Consider the following 26,648-nt stretch of genomic DNA (forward strand, 5'->3'; position numbering starts at 1 on the left):
TAGCATGGCAGAGATGTGGAAAACTTTTGTCAACACGCCACAGCTAACTGCACCACCACCTGATACGCAACGTGTTAGCAGGAGGCAACATTTCACTAACATGGTGGAACAGTACGTGTGCACACCCCTCCACGTACTGACTGATGGTTCGGCCCCATTCAACTTCTGGGTCTCTAAATTGTCCACGTGGCCAGAGCTAGCCTTTTATGCCTTGGAGGTGCTGGCCTGCCCGGCAGCCAGCGTTTTGTCTGAACGTGTATTCAGCACGGCAGGGGGCGTCATTACAGACAAACGCAGCCGCCTGTCTACAGCCAATGTGGACAAGCTGACGTTCATAAAAATGAACCAGGCATGGATCCCACAGGACCTGTCCGTCCCTTGTCCAGATTAGACATTAACTACCTCCCCATAACCATATATTATTGGACTCCAGGGCACTTCCTCATTCAATCCTATTTTTATTTTCATTTTACCATTATATTGCGAGGCTACCCAAAGTTGAATGAACCTCTCCTCTGCCTGTGTGCTAGGACTAAATATATGCCAATGGACTGTTGCAGTGGTGGGTGACGTGAAGCCTCATTCTCTGCTATGACATGCAGACTAATTCTCTGCTGACATGAAGACAGATTCTCTGTTACGGGACCTCCCTCCTCTGCCTGGGTGCTGGGCCTAAATATATGCCAATGGACTGTTGCAGTGGTGGCTGACGTGAAGCCTGATTCTCTGCTATGACATGCAGACTAATTCTCTGCTGACATGAAGACAGATTCTCTGTTACGGGACCTCCCTCCTCTGCCTGGGTGCTGGGCCTAAATATATGCCAATGGACTGTTGCAGTGGTGGCTGACGTGAAGCCTCATTCTCTGCTATGACATGCAGACTGATTCTCTGCTGACATGAAGACAGATTCTCTGTTACGGGACCTCTCTCCTCTGCCTGTGTGTGTGCTGGGCCTAAATATATGCCAATGGACTGTTGCAGTGGTGGCTGACGTGAAGCCTGATTCTCTGCTATGACATGCAGACTAATTCTCTGCTGACATGAAGACAGATTCTCTGTTACGGGACCTCTCTCCTCTGCCTGTGTGTGTGCTGGGCCTAAATATATGCCAATGGACTGTTGCAGTGGTGGCTGACGTGAAGCCTGATTCTCTGCTATGACATGCAGACTAATTCTCTGCTGACATGAAGACAGATTCTCTGTTACGGGACCTCTCTCCTCTGCCTGTGTGTGTGCTGGGCCTAAATATATGCCAATGGACTGTTGCAGTGGTGGCTGACGTGAAGCCTGATTCTCTGCTATGACATGCAGACTAATTCTCTGCTGACATGAAGACAGATTCTCTGTTACGGGACCTCCCTCCTCTGCCTGGGTGCTGGGCCTAAATATATGCCAATGGACTGTTGCAGTGGTGGCTGACGTGAAGCCTGATTCTCTGCTATGACATGCAGACTAATTCTCTGCTGACATGAAGACAGATTCTCTGTTACGGGACCTCCCTCCTCTGCCTGGGTGCTGGGCCTAAATATATGCCAATGGACTGTTGCAGTGGTGGCTGACGTGAAGCCTCATTCTCTGCTATGACATGCAGACTGATTCTCTGCTGACATGAAGACAGATTCTCTGTTACGGGACCTCTCTCCTCTGCCTGTGTGTGTGCTGGGCCTAAATATATGCCAATGGACTGTTGCAGTGGTGGCTGACGTGAAGCCTGATTCTCTGCTATGACATGCAGACTAATTCTCTGCTGACATGAAGACAGATTCTCTGTTACGGGACCTCTCTCCTCTGCCTGTGTGTGTGCTGGGCCTAAATATATGCCAATGGACTGTTGCAGTGGTGGCTGACGTGAAGCCTGATTCTCTGCTATGACATGCAGACTAATTCTCTGCTGACATGAAGCCAGATTCTCTGTTACGGGACCTCTCTCCTCTGCCTGTGTGTGTGCTGGGCCTAAATATATGCCAATGGACTGTTGCAGTGGTGGCTGACGTGAAGCCTCATTCTCTGCTATGACATGCAGACTAATTCTCTGCTGACATGAAGACAGATTCTCTGTTACGGGACCTCTCTCCTCTGCCTGGGTGCCGGGGCCTAAATATCTGAGAATGGACTGTTCCAGTGGTGGGTGACGGGAAGCCAGATTCTCTGCTATGGAACCTCTCTCCAATTGATTTTGGTTAATTTTTATTTATTTAATTTTTATTTTAATTCATTTCCCTATCCACATTTGTTTGCAGGGGATTTACCTACATGTTGCTGCCTTTTGCAGCCCTCTAGCTCTTTCCTGGGCTGTTTTACAGCCTTTTTAGTGCCGAAAAGTTCGGGTCCCCATTGACTTCAATGGGGTTCGGGTTCGGGACGAAGTTCGGATCGGGTTCGGATCCCGAACCCGAACATTTCCGGGATGTTCGGCCGAACTTCTCGAACCCGAACATCCAGGTGTTCGCTCAACTCTAGTAGTGGCGGCTGGGAACAACATACTGTGGGACAGCAAGCGACATGAGCTGTTTGAAGCTGTCTGTGTCCACCAGCCTTAATGACAGCATTTCATAGGCCAGTAGTTTAGAAATGCTGGCATTCAGGGCCAGGGATCGAGGGTGGCTAGGTGGGAATTTACACTTTCTCTCAAATGTTTGTGAGATGGAGAGCTGAACGCTGCCATGTGACATGGTTGAGATGCTTGGTGACGGAGGTGGTGGTGGTGTTGGTGGTACATCCCCTGTTTGCTGGGCGGCAGGTGCCAACGTTCCTCCAGAGGTAGAGGAAGAGGCCGAGGCGGCAGCAGCAGAAGAGGCCGAGGCGGCAACAGCAGAAGAGGCCGAGGCGGCAGCAGCAGAAGAGGTAGCAGGGGGAGCCTGAGTGACTTCCTTGGTTTTAAGGTGTTTACTCCACTGCAGTTCATGCTTTGCATGCAGGTGCCTGGTCATGCAGGTTGTGCTAAGGTTCAGAACGTTAATGCCTCGCTTCAGGTTCTGATGGCACAGCGTGCAAACCACTCGGGTCTTGTCGTCAGCACATTGTTTGAAGAAGTGCCATGCCAGGGAACTCCTTGAAGCTGCCTTTGGGGTGCTCGGTCCCAGATGGCGGCGGTCAGTAGCAGGCGGATTCTCTTGGCGGCGGGTGTTCTGCTTTTGCCCACTGCTCCCTCTTTTGCTACGCTGTTGGCTCGGTCTCACCACTGCCTCTTCCTCCGAACTGTGAAAGTCAGTGGCACGACCTTCATTCCATGTGGGGTCTAGGACCTCATCGTCCCCTGCATCGTCTTCCACCCAGTCTTGATCCCTGACCTCCTGTTCAGTCTGCACACTGCAGAAAGACGCAGCAGTTGGCACCTGTGTTTCGTCATCATCAGAGACTTGCTGAGGTGGTATTCCCATGTCCTCATGATCAGGAAACATAAGTGGTTGTGCGTCAGTGCATTCTATGTCTTCCACCGCTGGGGAAGGGCTAGGTGGATGCCCTTGGGAAACCCTGCCAGCGGAGTCTTCAAACAGCATAAGAGAGTGCTGCATAACATGAGGCTCAGACAGTTTCCCTGATATGCATGGGGGTGATGTGACAGACTGATGGGGTTGGTTTTCAGGCGCCATCTGTGCGCTTTCTGCAGAAGACTGGGTGGGAGATAATGTGAACGTGCTGGATCCACTGTCGGCCACCCAATTGACTAATGCCTGTACCTGCTCAGGCCTTACCATCCTTAGAACGGCATTGGGCCCCACCAAATATCGCTGTAAATTCTGGCGGCTACTGGGACCTGAGGTAGTTGGTACACTAGGACGTGTGGCTGTGGCAGAACGGCCACGTCCTCTCCCAGCACCAGAGGGTCCACTAACACCACCACGACCATGTCCACGTCCGCGTCCCTTACTAGATGTTTTCCTCATTGTTATCGTTCACCACAACAACAAAAATATTATTTGGCCCAATGTATTGAATTCAAATTCAGGCCTTTTTTTACAGACGCCTAACACTATCTGGCTATTTATTTAGGTACCGTATTACACTAATACAGGCACAGCATTAACCACCGATTTAGCTGACTATGAATTTGAGGCCTAGTATTTAGGCGCTGGGTGACAGGTATACGTTTTACAGACAGAATTAGACTGGGATATGGCCAAAAAATAACCACACTATTGATGGTTAAATGCACTTGGTGTGACAGCTTGACCAACCACACTACTGAGGGTTAAATGCACTTGGTGACAGGCGCAGCTTGCCCTGATGTAGTATATGGCCAAAAAATAAACAGACTATTGCTGGTTAAATGCACTTGGTGTGACAGCTTCACCCTGATGTAGGATTTAGCCAAAAAACAACCACACCATTGAGGGTTAAATGCACTTGGTGACAGCTTGCCCCTGATGTAGTATATGGCAAAAAAATAAACAGACTATTGCTGGTTAAATGCACTTGGTGTGACAGCTTCACCCTGATGTAGGATTTAGCCAAAAAACAACCACACCATTGAGGGTTAAATGCACTTGGTGACAGCTTGCCCCTGATGTAGTATATGGCCAAAAAATAAACAGACTATTGCTGGTTAAATGCACTTGGTGTGACAGCTTCACCCTGATGTAGGATTTAGCCAAAAAACAACCACACCATTGAGGGTTAAATGCACTTGGTGACAGGCGCAGCTTGCCCCAGATGTAGTATATGGCCAAAAAATAACCAGACTATTGTTGGTTAAATGCACTTGGTGTGACAGCTTCACACTAATGTAGGAATTAGCCAAAAAACAACCACACCATTGAGGGTTAAATGCACTTGGCCGCCGATCACCCCAGAAAAAAGTGACTGACAAACGGTCTGGGCAGCCTAAAAACAGTGAGCAATTGAGTATCAGCAGCTCAATGATCCACAGCTGCAGATCGATCAATTAATCAAGTTCTTTGGAGGAGTTAATCACTGCCTAATCTCGCCCTACTATCGCATCCGCAACCTCTCCCTACGCTAATCAGAGCAGAGTGACGGGCGGCGCTATGTGACTCCAGCTTAAATAAAGGCTGGGTCACATGGTGCTCTGGCCAATCACAGCCATGCCAATAGTAGGCATGGCTGTGATGGCCTCTTGGGGCAAGTAGTATGACGCTTGTTGATTGGCTACTTTGCAGCCTTTCAAAAAGCGCCAAGAAAGCTACGAACACCGAACCCGAACTCAGACTTTTACGAAAATGTCCGGGTTCGGGTCCGTGTCACAGACACCCCAAAATTCGGTACGAACCCGAACTATACAGTTCGGGTTCGCTCATCCCTACTCAGGAATCTTTTGCAGGTGTTTAGAGTTAATTAGTTGATTCAGATGATTAGGTTAATAGCTCGTTTAGAGAACCTTTTCATGATATGCTAATTTTTTTAGATAGGAATTTTGGATTTTCATGAGCTGTATGCCAAAATCATCAATATTAAAACAATAAAAGGCTTGAACTACTTCAGTTGTGTGTAATGAATCTAAAATATATGAAAGTCTAATGTTTATCAGTACATTACAGAAAATAATGAACTTTATCACAATATGCTAATTTTTTTAGAAGGACCTGTATACACACAAATACATTCATTAAGGATGAACTTTTTGTGATTCGTTTCAGGCAAACAAATATATGAGAGTCATACACACAGCGTGAGAGAAAGAGAGACTAGTACTAAAATGTGTAGTTCCCGAAAATATATATCCTTTGTCTAAGTGGTACTCTTTCTCATTATAAAGAGCCCACGGTACACCGGGTACACAGTATTGTAGGCCAAACGATGCATCCTTAACCGCCTCCGGACCGTCTAACGCAGGATCGCTGTCCGGAGGCGGCTGTCTCAGGCAGAGTCACACATTAACGCGTCATCTCGCGAGACGCGAGATGACGCTCACAGCCGGCCCCCACATGCGCATCGTGGACCGGCAAAAGTTAGAGGAGTATTACATCATCAGCCTGCCAGCCAATGATCGTCGCTTGCAGGCTGATGATTTTCAAAAAAACAAATCACAAGCCATATAACACCTTATATTTATAAATATAAGGTGTTAAATGGCTTCTCTGCTCCTCTGCCGGTCCTTTTGGTCGGTTGGTTCCAGCAGAGGAGCAGACATCACAGTGAGTAGCACCAAACACCACACATAGCCCCAGATCACCCCCCATCACCCCAATTAACCCCTTGATCACTCCTCGATCGCCCCTGTCAATCACCTAGTGAAAGGGAAAAAAGTGATCAGTGTAAACTGTCACTTTTTTTTTTCACTGGTATTGACTGTTAGGTTTTAGGATAGTTTAGGCCCCTTGGTTAGGTAGTTAGCGATCGGTTAGCGCCCAGCCCACCGCACCGTAGTCACTGAATCGCTGATTAGCGTATCGCTAATCAGCATTTGTACTTTTATAGTATCTGTAAGTGATCAAAACTGATCACAGTCAGATCTATAATAGTATTAGTGTCACCTTAGTTCGCCCTCCACCCAAAATGCAGTGTTTGCCCGATCAGGCCTGATCGGTCGCCCACACGTGCGTTCACCCACACCCGCCCCGCCGCAGTGACAAAAATTATTATTTTTTTGATCACTGCATAATCACTTTAAAAGCGCTGCGGCGATAAAAAATCAGTTTTGATATTTTTTTATCAATCGCAGCGGCTTCCGGTACTTCGCTAGCCTCTCATTTGTAAGACAGGCTTGCTTTTTTTCTTGGTAGTCTCAGAGAATACCCCCTAAATTTAGTAGTCCAAATGTCAAATAAGGGGTATTCTTCTGAAGAGGCCTACAGGCTTCTGACCCAGTCGGATGAGGAATGGGAACCCTCATCTGACGAATCCAGCGGGTCAGAATATGAACCTGTAGAATGCAGTGGCAGTCTGACACAAAGTTCGGACGAAGAGGTTGAGGTCCCTGATACCACCAGGCGCACCCGGCCCCGTGTTGCTACACCACAGGTTGCGCAGGATCCGCTTCAAGGGCAGCAGAGTGGGGCTGGCGCTGTCGGATTACGTGGTGAGGCATACACCAGCAGCGCAGCCCAGCCCACCCTGGACCTAGTACCAGCACTGCTGTACGACATGGTGAAGTGGCGAGCACCAGAAAGGCAGTTGAAGCTGGTACGGTGGCACGTGCAGTAGTTACCCCGTCGCAGCCACCGCACAAACAGGCCCGTAGAGCCCCTAGAGTCCTTGAGGTGCTGGCAAACCCTGATTGGCAGTCCCCAACTTCAGCCGCACCATTAGTTCCCCCTTCCACAGCCCAGTCTGGAGTTCGGGTTGAGACAGCTCAAATCGGTTCGGCACTGGGATTTTTTTAGCTGTTCTTGACTGCGGAGCTCTTGGACATAGTCGTGGCAGAAACAAATCGGTATGCCACTCAATTTATAGCCGCCAACCCGGGAAGCTAATATGCCCAGTGGAAACCCGTCCAAGTTTCCGAATTAAAAATTTTTCTGGGCCTTCTCCTCAACATGGGTCTAACCAAACAGCATGAATTGCAGTCATATTGGTCCACGAACTCAATTCATCACATGCCCATGTTCTCTGCTGCCATGTCCAGGGCATGATTTGAGGCCATTCTGCGTTTCCTGCACTTTAGCGACAACACCACCTCCCGTCCCAGAGGCCACCCAGCTTTTGACCGGCTCCACAAAATTCGGCCCCTCATAGACCACTTCAACAACAAATTTGCTTCCCCCAACAGCTCGTTACCACCCGCCTTGCAAGGGGGGAGAGGGCTGCCTTGTGTAATGAAGAACTGCTCGCAGTGAAATGGAGAGACAAGCGTGACGTTTACATGCTCTCCTCCATTCACGCAGACACGACAATACAAATAGAACGAGCAACCAGTGTCATTGAAAAGCCCCTCTGTGTCCACGACTATAATTCGCTCATGGGGAGGGGTGGACTTCAATGACCAGATGTTGGCTCCTTATTTAGTTTCCCGACGCACCAGATGCTGGTATAAGAAGGTGTCTGTATATTTGAATCAATTGGCTCTGTATAATAGTTTTGTTCCCTACAGTAAGGCTGGGAGAACAGGATCCTTCCTGAAATTTCAGGAAGAGATCATCAAGAACCTCCTGTATGCAGGAGGTTCCGTGGCCCCAACCACCAGTGTAGTGAGCCGTCTACACGAGCAACATTTCCCCAATGTCGTTGCTGGTACCTCAACCCAACCGTCGACCCGAAACAGATGTTGTGTCTGTAGCAGGAGTGGAATATGGCGTGACACCTGCTATTTCTGCCCTGACTGCCCTGACCACCCTGCCCTATGCTTAGGGGAGTGTTTCCGGAAGTACCACACACAGGTACACTTAGCATAGGGTTTGCATCTCACAGGACAGGCACACAGGGCTATTAGGGCCCATTCACACACAGCTGCTGCAAACCTCTCCTTTCACCTGGGACAAAGTGCATAATGTACTTCACCACATCTTTGGGTGATTTGCGCTTTGCACATTGTCCCATGGGGAAGGAGAGGTTTGTCCTATAAAGGTAAAAAAAAAAAAATCACTGGTAAGCAAAAAAGTTAACGTTCTGTTCAAAAAGTTTAATAAAGTTTATATGTTCCGTTCAAATGTTATTATAAAGTTAATAAATTTATTGCGTTGCGGCCTTGTTATTTATTTATTTTTTTACCTTCCAGGTGGACCAACCGATCGACTAGCTGCAGCACTGATGTGCATTCTGACAGAAGCATTGCGCTGCTGTCCGATTACACACAAGTCGGTGTATGCGGCGCTGCAAGACGAGATTTCTCTTCTGCAGTAAAAGATACGTTGGCCGAGGCATATGAGCTGAGGGGGCGGCGGTGTTCATATGCTTTGGCAAACACTTTGTATATAAAAAATAAAAAATAAAAATCCCGGCAATGATTTATTTATTGATTGATTGATGTGAATGGAGAAATCGGGTTTGCCAGGGCATACGAGCTGAGTGGGTATGGATGTTGGGCGGAGCTCCTATGTCCTGGCAGACGCCTTTTCCCCTCCTTTTTTTTTTTGGGCAGAGATTTTTTCATCCACATTGATCGATGCGAATGAAGAAATCTGTGCCGTTCATTTTTTCTTTCAGCCCATAGGCTGAACGGAAAAAAAAAAAAATATCTCATTACCTGTATGCTCAATATAAGGAGAATAGCAGAAACTCCTAATGCTGGCCATACATGTATTGATTGCAGAGATCCTCAAATGCCAGGGCAGTACAAACACCCCACAAATGACCCCATTTTGGAAAGAAGACACCCCAAGGTATTCGCTGAGGGGCATATTGAGTCCATGAATGATTGAAATTTTTACACAAGTTAGCAGAAAATGATGATTTTTTTTTTCTTACAAAGTCTCATATTCCACTAAATTGTGACCAAAAATAAAAACTTCCATGAACTCACTATGCCCATCACAAAATACCTTGGGGTGTCTTCTTTCCAAAATGGGGTCACTTGTGGGTTAGTTATACTGCCCTGGCATTTTAGGGGCCCTAAAGTAGTAGTTTGAAATCAAAATGTGTAAAAAATGCCCTGTGAAATCCTAAAGGTGCTCTTTGGAATGTGGGCTTCTTTGCTCACCTAGGCTGCAAAAAAAGTCACACATGTGGTATCGCCGTACTCAGGAGAAGTTGGGCAATGTGTTTTGAGGTGTCATTTTACATATACCCATGCTGGGTGAGAAAAATATCTCGGTCAAATGGCAACTTTGCATAAAAAAATGTGAAAAGTTGTCTTTTGCCAAGATATTTCTCTCACCCGACTTGGGTATATGTAAAAAGACACCCCAAAACACGTTGCCTAACTTCTTCTGAGTATGGCGATACCACATGTGTGACACTTTTTTGCAGCCTAGGTGGGCAAAGGGGCCTACCCATGCTAGGTGAGAGAAATATCTTGGCAAAAGACAACTTTTCCCATTTTTTTATACAAAGTTGGCATTTGACCGAGATATTTATCTCACCCAGCATGGGTATATGTAAAATTACACCCCAAAACATATTGCCAAAATTCTCCTGAGTACCGCGATACCACATGTGTGACATTTTTTTGCAGCCTAGGTGGGCAAAGGGGCCCACATTCCAAAGAGCACCTTTAGGATTTCACAGGGCATTTTTTTACACATTTTGATTTCAAACTACTTCTCACACATCAGGGCCCCTAAAATGCCAGGGAAGTATAACTACCCCACAAGTGACCCCATTTTGGAAAGAAGACACCCCAAGGTATTTCGTGATGGGCATAGTGAGTTCATGGAAGTTTTTATTTTTTGTCACAAGTTAGTGGAATATGAGACTTTGTAAGAAAAAAAAATCATCATTTTCCGCTAACTTGTGACAAAAAATAAAAAGTTCTATGAACTCACTATGCCCATCAGCGAATACCTTAGGGTGTCTACTTTCCGAAATGGGGTTATTTGTGGGTTTTCTCTACTGTCTGGGCATTTTAGAACCTCAGGAAACATGACAGGTGCTCAGAAAGTCAGAGCTGCGTCAAAAAGAGGAAATTCACATTTTTGTACCATAGTTTGTAAACGCTATAACTTTTACCCAAACATTTTTTTTTTTATCAAAGACATGTAGAACAATAAATTTTGAGAAAAATTTATATATAGATGTCGTTTTTAAAAAAAAAAGATTACAACTGAAAGTGAAAAGGAGGTCAAATTCATTTGGGTGGTAAGTTGCATGACCGAGCAATAAATGGTGAAAGTAGTGTAGTGCAGAATTGTAAAAAGTGGTCTGGTCATTAAGGGTGTTTAAGCTAGGGGAGCTGAGGTGGTTAATACATTCATTAAGGATGAATTAAGCGATCAAAAAGTCATATGTACTCCAAAATAGTACAAGTAAAACATCACCTCATCCCGCAAAAAAATGAACGCCCACATTAGACAATCACTCAAAAAATAAAAAAACAATGGCACCCGTAAACCAGTCCATCAAAATCTGCTCTGCAAAAGCCATATGGCGCTCCTTCCTTTCTAAGTTTACCACTACATACAGTTGTGTTCAAAATTATTCAACCCCCACTGAACTTGAATGTTTTGGCCAGTTTGACATTGATTTTGATCATTTCAGTCATCTTGTTTACAATTAAATCAAAGAGGCACTTGTAAGTCAGACAAATATAACATAACATTTACAATGAAATATCCACAAATGTCTTTTCTGTGCTCACATCATTATCAGTTTTATTCAACCCCCAAGTGAAATTCAATCTTAGTACTTAGTACAACATCCTTTTCCAGTTATAACAGCTTTTAAACGTGAGGCATAGCTTGACACAAGTGTCTTGCAGCGATCTACGGGTATCTTCGTCCATTCTTCATGGGCAAAAGCCTCCAGTTCAGTCACATTCTTAGGCTTGCGGCCTGCAACTGCTTTCTTTAAGTCCCACCAGAGGTTCTCAATTGGATTTAAGTCTGGTGACTGCAATGGCCACTTCAAAATGTTCCAGCCTTTAATCTGCAACCATGCTCTAGTGGACTTGGAGGTATGCTTGGGATCATTGTCCTGTTGAAAGGTCCAACGTCTCCTAAGCCTCAGGTTTGTAACGGACTGCATCACATTTTCATCCAATATCTCCTGGTACTGAAGAGAATTCATGGTACCTTGCACCCGCTGAAGCTTCCCTGTTCCTGTAGAAGCAAAACAGCCCCAAAGCATGATTGACCCCCCGCCATGCTTCACAGTAGGCAAGGGGTTCTTTTCTTCATAGGCCTTGTTCTTACTCCTCCAAACATAACGTTGATCCATGGGCCCAAACAGTTCAAATTTTGTTTCATCAATCCACAGAACACTATCCCAAAACTTTTGTGGTTTGTCCACATGACTTTTGGCATACTGCAGTTGACTCTTTTTATTCTTTGGAGACAGCAAGGGGGTGCACCTGGGAGTTCTGGCATGGAGGCCTTCATTACGCAGTGTGCGCCTTATTGTCTGAGCTGAAACTTCAGTATCCCCATCTGACAAATCTTTTTTCAGTTCCTCACCAGTCACACGGGGTCTTTTCTCCACTTTGCGCTTCAGGTAGCGCACAGCAGTCAAAGTCAGCATCTTCTTTCTGCCACGACCAGGTAGCTTTTCAACAGTGCCCTTTGCCTTAAATTTGCGAATGATGCTTCCTATGGTGTCTCTTGGTATGTTTAACATCTTTGCAATCTTCTTATAGCCATTGCCCTTCCTCTGAAGAGAAATCACCTCTTCTCTTGTCTTCCTGGACCATTCTCTTGACTTCACCATGTTTGTAAACACACCAGTAAATGTCTAGAAGGAGCTGAGTATCACAGTCCTTTTAAATCTGCCTAATTGGTGCTTATTATGCTTGATTGCTGCTCCTTGACATCCACAGGTGTTTTCAATACCTGATCGAAAACACTTGAATGAACCTCTGTTCTTAAGAGTGGTAGTCTTTAAGGGGTTGAATAATTGTGTTAATGAAGAAATCACAAAAAAAAACATTTAATACTGTATCACAAAAACAATTGATGTCATTTTAGTTGCATTTGGTTCATTAAAAAGTCCTTGTAAGATTTCATTCTGAACACAATTACAAATGTACACTAAATTCCCTAAAACCCTTTACATCATTGGGGGTTGAATAATTTTGAACACAAATGCATGTAGTGTTGCCGTATTCAGGAGAAAGTGGGTAACAAATTATGGGATGCTTTTTCTCCTGTTACCCCTTGTGAAAATGAAAAATTTGGGGTTAAAGAAATATTTTATTGGAAGAAATGAAACTTTTCATTTTCAGAGCCAAGTGTTTCCAAATTTCATAAAACGCTTAGGGGGTCAAAGTGCTCAGTTCTAGTGATTTTTTTGTATTTTGTAGAATATTTGTTGAAAATTCGTCGAATATTTGCAAATTTGAATATTCGTTAGTAGTGTTGATTGCAAATTTTCGTAATACAAATTTTCGTAATGAGAATTTTTGTGATGAGAATTTTCATGAGAATCAATGAGATTGTGAAAACTTAGATCAGATGGTATGGCATTCCCATGGTGACAGGGACGCTTGTCGGGGAGGAGTTTGCCAAAGTGAAGCAACTGTACAGATTAAAAAAAACTAATATTCTAGAAAACGAATACATAATTTTTTTAGAATATTCGTAATATTCAAAAACAAGAATATATAGAAATATAGCAAATATTCGAAAAAAAACGACTATAGAGCAATTTTAGCTAATCAACACTACTCAGTACCCCTTTAATATATTCTTTAAGAGGTGTAGTTTCCAAAATGACCTGCCCAATGCCTTACCTGCATTGTTTTGTACCTGAATTCCTCGAATAAAGAAGCACCTTGGTTTAATTCAGACCCTGACTCTTTGGACTTTTTTCCCATTAGGGTGCACCATGCCTTACCATCCCTTCTATAGAGCAGCAACATGTGGTGAAACCTCGACGGTGTCCGGGGGACCCAGCGTAGCATTGGGGCCACATCAAACCTGGCCACTGCAGTCACTTTTTGAGGGTTTCTACTGTAGGGGTACGCCAGGGTCTCTTCAAATGGTGCCTAAAAACCATTCTAGCAAAATCTGCCTCCAAAATCCATATGGCACTCCTTTCCTTCTGACCACTGCCAGGTGCCCATAGAGCAGTTTACCACCACATATGGGGTATTTCTGTAAACTGCACAATCAGAGCAATTTATATTGAGGTTTATGTTGCTCTTAACCCTTGCTGTGTTTTTAGAAAAAATTGATTAACATAAAAAAAAACTACCAAAAAAATGAAATTTTGAAATATCACCTTGATTTTCCTTTAATACTTGTGGAACACCTCAACAGAGTTTGTAAAATCAGTTTTGAATAATTTTATGGGGTGTACTTTCTAAAATTGGATCATTTATGGGTGTTTCCATTACATAAGCCCCTCAAAATCACTTTATAACTGAATTGGTGCTAAAAAAAATGGTTTGGGAAATTTTGTTGAAAATATAAAAAAATGTATTCTAAAAGTCTAAGGATAAGTAAAAGCGTTCCAAAGTTATTACCACATAAAGTGACACATGTCGGATTTTCAAAAATCGGCCAGGGATTTAAGGTGAAAAGTGGCTTAGTATGGAAAGAATTAAAGTACACAGAATCACACAACATATACACTGAACAAAAATATAAATGCAACACTTTCGGTTTTGCTCCCATTTTGCATGAGCTGAACTCAAAGATCTGAAACATTTTCTACATACACAAAAGACCCAGTACTCTCCAATATTGTTCACAAATCTGTCTAAATCTGTGTTAGTGAGTACTTCTCCTTTGCTGAGATAATCCATCCCACCTCACAGGTGTGGCATATCAAGGTGCTAATTAGACAGCATGAATATTGCACAGGTGTGCCTTAGACTGCCCACAATAAAAGCCCACTCTGAAATGTGCACAGTTTTGCCTTACTGGGGGAGGGTATCTGGTGTGGCCACCATTTGCCTCATGCAGTGAAACACATCTCTGTGGCATAGAGTTGATCAGGTTGTTGATTGTGGCCTGTGGAATGTTGGTCCACTCCTCTTCAATAGCTGTGCGAAGTTGTTGAATATTGGCAGGAACTGGAACACGCTGTCGTATACGCCGATCCAGAGCATCTCAAACATGCTCAATGGGTGACATGTCTAGTGAGTATGCTGGCCATGCAAGAACTGGAATGTTTTCAGCTTCAAGGAATTGTGTACAGATCCTTGCAATAAGAGGTTGTGCATTTTCATGCTGCAACATGAGGTGATGGTCGTGTATGAATGGCACAACAATGGGCTTCAGGATCTCATCATGGTATCTCTGTGCATTGAAAATGCCATAAAAAAATGCACCTGTGCTCTTTGTCCATAACATATGCCTGCCCATACCATAACCCCACCGCCACCATGGGCCACTCGATCCAAAACATTGATGTTAGCAAACCGCTCACCCACACAACGCCACACATGTTGTCTGCCATCTGTCCTGAACAGTGAAAACTGAGACTCATCCGTAAACAAAACGCCTCTCCAACATGCCAGACGACATCGAATGTGAGCATTTGCCCATGGTCCAAGACAGGTTTTTGTTCCTACTGGATCCTAATCAGGAAATGGGATATAAATAGGTGGTAAGGTGGGTTACAGATCACCACTGAGGAAGAAGTCAGAACTCATAAGACTTCGAAACGCGTCTGGTAGTAATTTGGACCCTCTAAATACCACCATCTCTGCGTACGCTACAGACTGCCAGGACTCGCAACTCTTCTTTTTATCTGCTGGCTGAGAACAGATTGTCCCGTGCCTGCTAAAAATTCCCTGGAGCCATATTATTCCATTCCACCTTGATTGGAGCAACCCAGGATCTGAGCACGAGAGACGCTGAAGCAGCGGAGAGCAGAGGAAAAAGCTATAACTTGCTTTGGAGGTAAGGGAGAAGTACAGCTCATAAAGCGGTGGGACGCCACCAGAGAGCTGGAATCTCGAATTGTTCAAGCTAACTTGTAAATTATTGCACAGTGTTTCTATATTGACTTTGTGAGCTGATCCAATATATGGTGTTGGATCGATATAAACACCTCTAACTCACAGCCAATAATCAAACTGAAACCACGTTTTGCTTTCTGTGAAAATACACAAATACATTTCAACATGTTAAACGGCGATCGCTAATGTTAAAAATCTGGTGATTATCTGATCGAAAATCTGGCCTGAACGATCATTATATTTGTTAACCAGAGTACACTGTGGTAGACATACCAATTGCGTTTATCGAATTTATTATGGTTATCGAATATATGATAATGGTCTGATCGACACCCTGCTCGAACGATCATATTATTCGATGACCCGATTACATTTGCTGCTAGACATATACTGTAGGTAGAATCAATTACCTTATAACTCAGTTTTATACATCCAACCGTCATTATAGTGATGTTTTAATAGTTTAATTGTATGTTTAATTGTGTGCTTTAATTATTGTACAATTTACGTACCTTGTATGGTGTTTTTATATTAATGATTTTTTAACATTTGTGACCTACAAAATATCTGAATATGATAAAATCAAGTGTTTAAGTAGTCCTCCGGATATATGAGTGCCATATCTTCCTTGAATATTTTTTTGCAATCATTTTTGGTGTGTGGAGTTCACAATGAGATATTGAGCACCATTTCCATCCCCACTGATTAGTATAGCCACCCCATTCTGCCAATATAAAAAAAAAGCACCTGTGCTCTTTGTCCATAACATATGCCTGCCCATACCATAACCCCACCGCCACCATGGGCCACTCGATCCACAACGTTAATGTTAGCAAACCGCTCACCCACACGACGCCACACATGTTGTCTGCCATCTGCCTTGACAGTGAAAACTGGGACTCATCTGTAAACAAAACAACTCTCCAACATGCCAGACGCCATCGAATGTAAGCCTTTGCCCACTCAAGTCGGTTACGATGACGAACTACAGACAGGTCCAGACCCCAATGAGAACGACGATCATGCAGGTGAGCTCCCCTGAGACAGTTTCTAAAAGTTTATGCAGAAATTCTTTGGTTGTGCAAACCGATTGTTGCTGCAGCTGTCCGGGTGGCTGGTCTCAGACGATCATGGAGGTGAACATGCTGGATGTGGAGGTCCTGGGCTGGTGTGGTTACACTTGGTCTGCGGTTGTCATGCCGGTTGTATGTACTGCCAAATTCTCTGAAACGCCTTTGGAGACGGCTTACAGTAGATAAATGAACATTCAACAGCTCTGGTAGACATTCCTGCAATTAGCATGCCAATTGCACGCTCCCTCAAACCTTGCAACATCTGTGGCATTGTGCTGTGTGATCAAACTGCACATTTCAGAGTGGCCTTTTATTGTGGGCAGTCTAAGGCACGCCTGTGCAATATTCATGCTGTCTAATCAGCACCTTGATATGCCACACCTGTGAGGTGGGATGGATTATCTCGGCAAAGGAGAAGTGCTCACTAACAAAGATTTAGACAGATTTGTGAACAATATTTGAGAGTAATGGGTCTTTTGTATATGTGGAAAATGTTTCAGATCTTTGAGTTCAGCTCATGCAAATTGAGAGCATAACTGAAAGTGTTGCGTTTATATTTTTGCTAAGTGTAGATACAATTATACATAGATATAAGAGACTACAAGGAAGACCTCTATTTATCAAAGTTGTTAATTCTAAGGACAGTAAGTGTCACTTCCAGGCAGGAAAGTGATTTGGGAACTAGGTGGGTGAGCCAGCAGATCGGTAAATAACCACCACTGTAAGGGAGAGAGAATGGAAGACTCTGATGGTGTGGATGTCAAAAAATGAGAATGAGAGTGATGGTACTGGGGGAATGACTAAGAAAGTGGATTGTGGGGAGAGAAGTATGCAGTCTCTACGACCACTGATGTCTGTTGCCAGGTCTGGTGGTATGATAAAAATGTAAGCCACCATTAGAAAGAGCAGCAGGAGAAGCATTGTCAATGCTGAATCCAAGTTTGGGTGAGAGCCAGCAAATTAAGTGAATTAGTAAGAAAGAAGTCGTAAATGTAGGGGAGTTTATTGCACACTGACCTTGGGTTCCAGAGCGCACAATTAAAAGAGGGAAGAGAGGAAACACAACAAATGTTAATGAGATTATCAGGGTTTCTATGTGATATGGGATGGGAGTTGAATTGGAAAAGCGTGGGCCGGGGTTAGGTGAGATGTCACCTGAAGGTAGAAGGAAACGTGTAAAGAGAAAGGGCAAATGGTTCTGTAATTTGTAAGAGTGTTTATTGAGCTTCACCCTGGGACATATCGGGTTGAGAATGATTTAGGAAGGTGAATAAAGCATGTGAGCTGTACATGGGGGAAGGAAAGTGAGAGGGGCTGATGTGTATAGAAAGCAATGAATGAGTAAAAGGGTGGTGAGTGTGGAGGAAAACAGCACATAATAAGATGGACAGAGACAATGAACATAATAAAGAGATCCCATATAGCAAATCAGAGAATGTGTCACTGTATCATTAAACCAATGGGATAATAATGTAGATTTTCATTTATATATTTTCTATTACAGGTCCCTTAAACATTACAATCACATGGAACTTTTCTGGTAAGAACAGAATTTGCTGTATTACTGTTTTCTACACTTGGATAGCTCACTGAAATGTCATGATAAAAGAGAAATAAGGCGGCTCAACTGCTCAATAGAATTGCTGAGGTGCTGAGCTGCTGGTTTGACTCACCCAGTCAAAAAAAGAGAGTTGAAAATAAGGAAATAGCAGGCACACTCGTAAATGGGATAAAATATGGTAGTTTTATTTAAAATACTTAATTAAAATTAGGTAGGGATTTTTGGAGCATAAGGTGAGTAGGTGAGGAAATCTGGGCACTTGTTGTGGGTGCCAGATAAGGGGTGGCTGGTACCAGGTATTTATAGAATAGATCCGTGGAAAAAAAGGGAAAAGGGAAAAAATAGGTAGTGTTTAGTCCATTGGGGTAAGTGGTATATAGTGTGGTGGGGAAAAAAGGTGATGGAAAAGAAGTTCAGTCTTTTCTGGTGGGCTCTTGTGGATGAGATATCCTTTCCCAGCAGTTAGTGGATAGATGTATAAGTTGCGCTAAAAAGAAAAAAGTGTTGTACAGTCCTATACAATAAAATCATGCACCATATGGTCCCATGTGGGACTTTGGTATGTGGATATATAGGTAGCGCTAAAAGTAAAAATGAAGAAGATGGGAAAAAAGGCACTGTCCTGTGCAATGCAAAATGTGCAACTTATGCTTGTGGGTAGCAATAAAATTGCAATTTTATTGCTACCCTCAAACCGGCCCGGCAGATCCCGATCACGTGACCAACACTAGGTCACGTGCACATTATATACCTAACAACAAGCGCACGCGCCTGGATACCACGAGGGACGCCGATAGCCGGAGAACAGAGCCGCAAGCAACAACTGGTTGGAGCACTGACGGAAGACATCCCCACGTGGTGGGTAAGTGATCTCTGAACCTAAGACAGTACGGGACGCCGTACCGAGGCTCAGAGCACCAATTCCCCCACAGGTAGTCGCTTTTTTCCACAAGCATAAGTTCCACATTGTACATTGCACAGGACAGTGCCTTTTTTCCCATCTTCTTTATTTTTCCTTTAAGCGCTACCTATATATCCACATAAAAAAGTCCCACATGGGACCATATGGTGCATGATTTTATTGTATAGGACTGTACAACACTTTTTTCTTTTTAGCACAACTTTTACATCTATCCACTAACTGCTGGGAAAGGATATCCCATCCACAAGAGCCCACCAGAAAAGACTGATCTTCTTTTCCATCACCTTTTTTCCCCACCACACTATATACCACTTACCCCAATGGACTAAACACTACCTATTTTTCCCCTTTTCCCCTTTTTTCCACGGATCTATTCTATAAATACCTGGTACCAGCCACCCCTTATCTGGCACCCACAACAAGTGCCCAGATTTCCTCACCTACTCACCTTATGCTCCAAAAATCCCTACCTAATTTTAATTAAGTATTTTAAATAAAACTACCATATTTTATCCCATTTATGAGTGTGCCTGCTATTTCCTTATTTTCAAAATGTCATGATGTTGGTGATTTTCCTTCTGTCCTTACTAAATCCATAACTGACACCTCATGCTGAACCAGCTGTGTTAAAACTCAACTTTAGAATGTATGTGTGTTGGCCTCCAAGACTACGAGAGCAGACAATGTAAAATGAATGAGGTAGCGCTGCTACCTCTGTAAAACTTAAAGGGGTTGTGTCACTTCAGCAAATGGCATTTATCATGCAGAGGATGCTAATACAAGCGACCCACTAATGTATTGTTATTATCCATATTGCTTCCTTTGCTGTTTTGATTCATTTTTCCATCACATTATGCACTGCTCATTTCCATGGTTACGACCACCCTGTAATCCATCAACAGTGGCCCTGCTTGAACGCTATAGGAAGAAGCACCAGCTCATGTGAGCTCCCATGGTCCCGGCCACCAAAGAGGCTGGTGCTTTTTCCTATATTGTGCAAGCACGAGCACTGACGATGGATTACAGGGTGGTCGTAACCATGGAAACAAGCAGTGTATAATGTGATTAAAAAATGAATCCAGCAAACAAAGGAAGCAATACAGACAATAGCAATACATTAGTAAGTGCAGGGGCGTAGCTATAGTGGGTGCAGAGATAGCAGTCGCTACTGGGCCCAGGAGTCTGAGGGGGGGGGGGGGGAGACCCTTGTGGTGCATAAGACACCAGTATTATATAAAGTGCATGCTGGTAAAGTTAGGGGTTAGGGCAAGAATTTGGCATGGGGGGTAGGTGTTGCCGTTTAAATTTTTGCATCAGACAGCACAAAGGCTGTGTGCTTCCCTGCCCCTGACCACAAAGCACAGAGGGAAGGGGGGCCCCAAGCTGAATCTGGCACCAGGGCCCATGAGCTTTGTATATGATAAATGTAATTTGCTGAAGTGAGACATTACTTTTAAATAGTACCTGCCAGCAGGATCCGCCCTAAGACTTACTGCCTGATAGGGTTTATCCTGCTGATGTCAGACATGTGGCATTTATAAGAAAAAAGATTTTCAATTTTTGTGTGGGAGTTTAGTGCCCTGAGGGGCAGGCCCAGCACTGGAAAGCTGGGACGCTGAGGTGCACCGGGGGTTAGGCCCCACCCCTCAATGCATTGATGTCCTCAGTTGCATAAATAATAAAAAAAAGTATATTCTTCTCAGGAGCGCAACAACTGACTTTCACAAGACAGGTATCAAGGTACCAAGCAGTATGCCTTTTTTTATATGGTTTGCTGTACCCCAGACTTGGAGGTATCTGAACTGTTGTTACTCATTGTATGGTTATATTTAGTATCAATATTGTGTATTTATCATATGTTTTTGCAATGTATATCAGCACTGGAGGTATGGTTGGCAATAGTTGGCAGGAGCAGGGCTAACCACCCTGTTACTCCCCTCTTGGTAGAAGTGAGCTGGTCCCACTTCCTGCCAGGTGGGGGAGTGTGAATCAAGACAGAGCAGAGGTAGGAAGCACATCAGAGCTCCTACACAACAGTTCTCCTGTGAGACTTTCACTCCAGGAAAATACTGTAGACAAAATCAAGAACACAGCTTCCAAAAAGCCTTAGTGTGTCTAGACAACAGGGTGATCAGCAAAATCACCTCTTTAAAGACTCTGCTGCAAGTGAGGGACTACGGCTTAGACAACCATTGCCTAGACCTTGGAACAGACAGTCGATGTTGACCCACTGTGCCAACTAACCAGTTTGACTTTGGGCTACACCTAAGGGTCCATTCACACGTCCGAAAAATGGGTCCGCATCCATTCCGCAATTTTGCGGAACAGGTGCGGACCCATTCATTTTCAATAGGGCCGGAATGTGCTGACCACATTTGCGGATCCGCACTTCCGTTCCACATAAAAATAGCCCATGTCCTATTCTTGTACGCAATTGCCGACAAGAAAAGGCATTTTCTATGAGAGTGCCGGCAATGTGCGGTCCGCAAAATGCGGAACGCACATTGCCGGTGTCCGTGTTTTGCGGATCCGCGATTTTCAGATCCGCAAAACACATACGGACGTGTGAATGGACCTTAAAAATGTTGTTCTGGCAGTTCCTTGGTCTTCACCCTCTAAACCCTGTACAGGGATATGGACTTTGACACAGAAAACCAACCAGGCCACTATCTCCTGGAGTAGTCCTGGTCTAGTGGGTGCTGACGCACAGGGGTCAGAGACAAAGGTGCGGGGCAGTATGGAATCAGGTAGAAGACATAGTCTGAATACAGTCCACGGCCTGAGCAAGCTGAGTATGTGCTTATTCCAAGGTGGGGCAGGCTGAGTACATGTGTATTCCAGATAGCACTTCCAAGTTTGGGGAAAGCGGCAACTTTGGAGCAAAATCAAAAGGTAAGCAATGTTTGGTACACGGTTAGTCAGTAGTGTTGATCTCGAATATTATAATCGTGAATTTTTATCGCGAATATCGGCACTTCGAGAATTCGTGGAAAATCTAAAATATAGTGCTATATATTCGTAATCGTGAATATTCTAGATTTTTTTTCATCAGTAACCTCTCTTCTTCATGCTTGTGGGCCAATGAGAAGGCTGCAATGTCTATGTCAGAGCTTAGCAACATCCCCAGCAACCAATAGGAAAGTTGCCGACCCCTTACTATATAAGAACCTCCCCAGCAGCCATTTTCTGCAGTTTTTTTGCAGTTCTGGATCCTATTCCTTATCCAATTACATTAGTTAGTTAGTTCATATATATAATACAGATAGTGAGTGGGAGATAGTCAGTGTAGGTTATATCCTGATATAGTGTAGCTGGTTCCTGGTTCCAGTGCAGGGTGTTGGGTAGTGTGATAGGGATTACTGTTTCTCTGCTGTCCATACATACATGCTACAGACATAGTGCTGTGATGTCACAACAATACTTAGTGCACCAATCAGTAATATCTACTCAGAACTGATAACATGTGAAGTTGCATGTATTGCGCAAAAAATATGCGCCTCATTAGTGCTGATTTGCGCAATTGCGAAAATAATGACTGGAGATCACAAATTCTAGATTATTACGAATATTATGCAAAAAATTTGCAAAATATCACGAAAATGAATATTGCCTATGCCGCTCATCGCTATTAGTCAGACAGGAGAACACACCTTTGTTATTTACAAGAGTCTAGACAACCTCAAAGCTGCAGTGAGGAGGTGGAATCACAGCCCAGCAAAATAGGGGGACAGAAGGTCAAATTAACCAACACCTGGGCAGGGGCAGGAGGAAAGGATTCACTTTTGCAGTGCTGAAGAAAAGTTCACAGAGTACTTGTCCCAATTCACACAGGGAGAGTCGGGCCACGTTTGCGCATGACCAGGACAGCAAGACAGGGGCGGGCACAGCCTATATCACATCATGGACTCCAATATCCACAAGTGCCTTTTTCTAAGTAAAAGTGGCAGGAAGTGTTCACGTGTTCTTTTGAAACAATGTATAAAAAATGAACTATTATATGTGACCAATGGAAATCAGTTGGTTGCCTAATTAATGCATGGGCAAGATGGGTCATCCTGACAGTGACTCCCAATTTTGGTTTTCCCCTCCATTAGGGATTATCTTCTTTAATGGCCATGTGCCCAAACAGAACATACAGTGTGTATGCAGACCAAAGCAGACAAACTTTTTAATTATTTTTACTGTGCCTTGTCCTCTCTGGCAGTCTTGGAGGCCAACATGCATAAACTCCCTTGAGAATTTGTCACTCCTATTTGAATTGCTGTTGAAGTTGCTCATCTCAAGGAGCTTTCAAAATACCAGACAAATTCTTAGAGCCTTTATAAAGATGACGAGAATGTTTAACAAACTAGTAGATATCATGAGGTCAGCCACCAAGAAGGGAATCCAACACAAATGATTTATTTATGAAGCACAACTGCTGTCGACCAAGACAAGAGAACAAGAAGATAAAATAAGAAAGAAAAAGAAAGTTGAGAAGAGAAAAGCAGGGTAAACAGATGGGTGGGGAATGAAGCCACAGTTTATATCATGATGACATGTATTCTTTCAGGGGATTCATTCTAGATAGCAAGCAAGATGATCTGAGAGAAGGCTTGATAAAGCTTGACACATTTAGGTCACAGGTTCTTCATCTAAAGGTATAGGGGCTTTATTGAAGGAACGTTTTCATTATTTATGCATCTCCTAGCTTCAACCATAGTTTGCTTTGCTGCAATCACTACATAATATTTGATATTGCAATAAGCAGTGGCTTAATATCACGATCGGCGTAACTGTCACATACGTGACACGGAGGGAGGAAAAGAGGGAGGCCCTGCCCTAGTGAGAGGGAAGGTGGTGACCCCTGACTCACCTTGCGACTGGCGCCTGGCTGCCCTGTCGTCCCTAGACGGGTTCCTCACCCGTACGCCGATCACGTGCCTAAAACCCTGGCTTTCCCTAGGATGAGCCCTAGATAGTGAACAGGGCGGTGGGAACACTAGTCCGCACCACTAGCTCTAAAGGAAAACACCAAGGGGAGGACAGACAATACAAACTAAACATATAATCCCAGGAGGGCAACAACAGGAGACAACAAAAGCCCAACAGGGATCCGGGGGGTAGCACTCTGGAACAACAACCAGATTCTCAGCTCCAGTGGGTCAGCATAGATGTCCAGGCAGGAAGCTCTATAACTGGCAACAAGAGAAGTGTGAGAGGAGAATATAAGGAGTTTGGGAGTGGCAGACAAGAAACAGCTGAGGAGGAGAAGCTACGGATCCCTGAGTGAGACAAAAAGGATAGCAAGGCAAACACAGAAAACAAACACTAAGAAACACCGTGATCTTTAGACATAGAGCGCGCAGCCACCCGCTGCGACTTCCTGACCCCGGGTATAACGGAGTCAGACGTGGCTCTTGACACCCTCGTGACAGTACCCCCCCTTTCACGAGGGGCCTCCGGACACTCAGGACCAGGTCTCTCCGGATGAGAGACATGGAAAGCCTGAATCAACCTGTTGGCGTTTACCTCTGACGCTGGAACCCACATTCTTTCCTCGGGACCGTAACCCCTCCAATGCACCAGATACTGAAGAGAGCGGCGGACCCGACGAGAATCAACAATTCTGGATATTTGAAACTCCAGATTACCATCCACAACAACAGGAGGAGGTGGCAGCGGTGATGGTTCTAGAGGTGGAACATACTTCTTGAGCAGCGACTTATGGAAGACGTTATGGATCTTAAAAGTCTGAGGTAGCTCCAGGCGAAAAGCCACAGGGTTAATGACGGCTACAATTTTATAAGGACCAATGAACCTAGGACCCAGTTTCCAAGAGGGAACCTTCAACTTAATATTCCTAGTAGACAACCACACATAGTCATTCACTCCTAGGTCCGGACCTGGCGACCGTTTCTTATCGGCCATGCATTTGTATTTACCACTCATATTTTTCAAGTTAGCTTGCACCTTCTGCCATACCGATGAAAGAGATGAAGAAAACCGTTCCTCTTCGGGAACCCCAGAAGACCCCCCCTCTTTGAAAGTACAAAATTGGGGATGAAAACCGTATGCACCAAGAAATGGTGACTTGCCAGTGGATTCCTGACGGCGATTATTTATGGCAAACTCGGCTAACGGTAAATATGATGACCACACCTCTTGGTTTTCAGACACAAAACACCTTAAATATGTTTCTAGGTTTTGGTTGGTACGCTCAGTCTGTCCATTCGACTGAGGATGGAAAGCTGAGGAAAAGGATAAGTGTACCCCTAAACGGGTACAAAAAGCTTTCCAAAACTTAGAAATAAACTGGGTTCCCCGATCCGAAACCACATCGGAAGGGACCCCGTGAAGCTTCACGATTTCACTGATAAACACCTGAGCAAGAGTCTTAGCATTAGGAAGTGCGGGTAGCGCAATAAAGTGTACCATTTTGCTAAACCTGTCTACTACTACCAAGATAACTGTTTTACCCGCAGACAAAGGTAAGTCAGTGATGAAATCCATTGATAGATGTGTCCATGGTCTATTGGGGATGAAAAGTGGCAATAAAGACCCTGCTGGACATGTATGAGAGACTGTCGCGCGTGCACAAGTAGAACAAGTAGACACGAAATCTATTACATCCTGACGCAACCTTGGCCACCAAAAACGACGAGACAATAGCTCCAAGGTTGCTTTACTACCCGGGTGCCCAGCAAGTGCCGAATTATGATGTTCCTTCAATAACTCAAGACGCAGGTTTAACGGTACAAACAATTTCTCTGAGGGGCAAGAGGCCGGGGCGTCCCCCTGGGCCTCTAACACCTTTCCCTCTAGAACAGAGTGTACAGCAGAGACAACCACTCCTCTTTGTAAAATAGGTACCGGATCACTAACATTACCCCCTCCAGGGAAACTACGAGACAATGCGTCTGCCTTGGTATTTTTTGCCCCAGGACGATAGGTGATTACAAAGTTAAATCTGGTAAAGAATAGCGACCACCTAGCTTGTCTAGGGGTGAGACACTTAGCCGATTCTAGGTACAGAAGGTTTTTGTGATCCGTAATTACCGTGACGGGGTGGATTGCTCCCTCTAAGAAGTGACGCCACTCTTCAAACGCCAGTTTAATCGCCAACAGTTCCCTATTTCCAATATCATAGTTCTTTTCTGCTGCAGATAATTTTTTGGAAAAGAAAGCGCAAGGACGCCATTTGCCAGGAGACGGACCCTGAGACAATACAGCCCCCACTCCCACCTCCGACGCATCAACTTCAACAATAAAAGGCTGGGAGACATCAGGTTGAATTAGGACAGGTGCCGAGGTAAATCTCTCTTTTAGAGAGGAAAATGCAATTTTAGCGGCGTCAGACCATTTAGAAAAATCAGTCCCCTTCCTAGTCATGTCAGTAAGGGGTTTAACGATCACTGAATAATTTTTAATAAACTTTCTGTAGAAATTTGCGAAACCCAAAAACCGTTGTAGAGCTTTAAGGTTCTCAGGAAGATCCCAATCTAAAATTGCCTGGACCTTCCCAGGATCCATACGGAAACCTGAAGCAGATAATAGATATCCCAGGAATTGTATTTCCTGAACGGCGAAGACACATTTTTCAATTTTCGCATATAATTTATTCGTCCGTAGGACCTGCAGTACTTGCCTGACATGTACTTCATGTGTTTTCAGATCAGCCGAATAAATTAAGATATCATCTAGGTATATGACTAC

General features: G+C 44.3%; 1 protein-coding gene across 1 annotated transcript in view; it reads left to right on the top strand.

The window, feature by feature from the left end:
- Positions 1-26,648, top strand: part of LOC122927693 (sialic acid-binding Ig-like lectin 14) — a 173,584-nt gene that overhangs the window by 103,225 nt on the left and 43,711 nt on the right. The window contains exon 5 of the mRNA XM_044279788.1: positions 17,975-18,010. Within this exon, the coding sequence (XP_044135723.1) occupies positions 17,975-18,010 (36 nt within the window). The remainder of the gene's footprint in view (positions 1-17,974; positions 18,011-26,648) is intronic.

This window comes from Bufo gargarizans, chromosome 1, assembly GCF_014858855.1.
Source record: "Bufo gargarizans isolate SCDJY-AF-19 chromosome 1, ASM1485885v1, whole genome shotgun sequence".
NCBI lineage: Eukaryota > Metazoa > Chordata > Amphibia > Anura > Bufonidae > Bufo > Bufo gargarizans.